The 1,069-nt window shown below is 65.8% G+C and overlaps 1 protein-coding gene across 1 annotated transcript in view; it reads right to left on the reverse strand.

Annotated features, from left to right (window-relative positions):
* The window catches only part of LOC104122644 (tyrosine-protein phosphatase non-receptor type substrate 1), a 4,491-nt gene extending 3,434 nt beyond the window's left edge, over window positions 1–1,057 (reverse strand). Inside the window, exons 1-3 of the mRNA XM_035890357.1 lie at window positions 764–1,057; window positions 220–534; window positions 1–85 (exon numbers count right to left, since the gene is read on the reverse strand). The exon at window positions 1–85 is cut by the window's left edge and continues 278 nt beyond it. Of these exons, the coding sequence (XP_035746250.1) occupies window positions 1–85; window positions 220–534; window positions 764–1,052 (689 nt within the window). The 5' untranslated portion in view covers window positions 1,053–1,057. The remainder of the gene's footprint in view (window positions 86–219; window positions 535–763) is intronic.
* Between the last annotated feature and the right edge of the window lie 12 nt (window positions 1,058–1,069).

The raw sequence follows: 1,069 nt of genomic DNA on the forward strand, positions 1-1,069 counted from the left end.
CCCGTCACGTGGCAGGTGAAGTTCACGGTCCTGTTCACCTCAACGGGGCTCGGCGGGTCAGAGACCACGCGGACACTGGGGGAGACTGGGAAGAAAAGCAGCTCCTGGTACCTGGTGTCCCCCAGCTCTGCTGCCCACGGGGTGCCCTGTCCCCACCCCAGGACCCCCAGCCCCACGGGAGCCGGACACCCCGAGTGCTGGTCCCACACCCCCCCTCACCTCGCAGGGCTTTGCTGAGCTGGTACGTCCCCCTCAGCGGGGCCGGCAGCGTGCGGTGCTGCACCTCACAGACGAGCTGTGAGCGGACGTCGTCCTTCTGCAGCGTCACTGTCACCGTGCTGGACATGTTGTAGGAGGAGTTCGTCCTCTCAGGGGTGACCTGGGGCTGCTGAGCGGTGATCGGGGACCCGGCCTTGAACCATTTCACACTGATGTCTTTGGGGAAGAACCCTCCGGCCGTGCAGGTGACAGACACCGATTGCCCCGTCCCCGCTCTGTGGCTGGGCCCTGACACAACTGGGGGGGTGGGTTGGGCTGCGGGGAGAAATGTGGGGCCCTCAGACCGGGCTCTGACACCCCCACCTGGCCCCGGGGCTGCAGGGATTTGGGGTGTCCCAGGGGGGCACGGATGTGCCCAGGGACAGCCCATGGGATCCTCTCCTGGGATCGGCCCCCGAGCCCCTTCCCCGGCCCTGCTCGCCCCAAGCAGAGCCCACGGGCTGGGCTGGTTCCCACCGGGAGCTGCTCTGGGAGCCCCACTCACCGTGCACGGACACCTCCGTGCCCTTTCCGCGCTGAGACACCTCTTCACCACCCAGCGATTTCCTGAACTTCACGCAGTAATAGGTGCCGGCATCCTCAGGGCGAACATCCCTGATTTGGATGCTGTAGTCCGTGTCGGATCCACTCTGTACCCTGATCACACGGGGGTTGTCGATCTTCTGATCAAAGACGGTCTCGTTCCCACTGCCCCAGCCCTTCAGCCACCTCACGGCACCAGCAGAACCACCTCTGGGTGTGGTGCAGGTCAGGTTGAGCGTCTGCCCCCCCATCACCAACACCTTGCCCC

This window comes from Egretta garzetta, unplaced genomic scaffold (genome assembly GCF_000687185.1).
Source record: "Egretta garzetta isolate BGI_Z169 unplaced genomic scaffold, ASM68718v1 scaffold223, whole genome shotgun sequence".
In the NCBI taxonomy this organism is placed as follows: domain Eukaryota; kingdom Metazoa; phylum Chordata; class Aves; order Pelecaniformes; family Ardeidae; genus Egretta; species Egretta garzetta.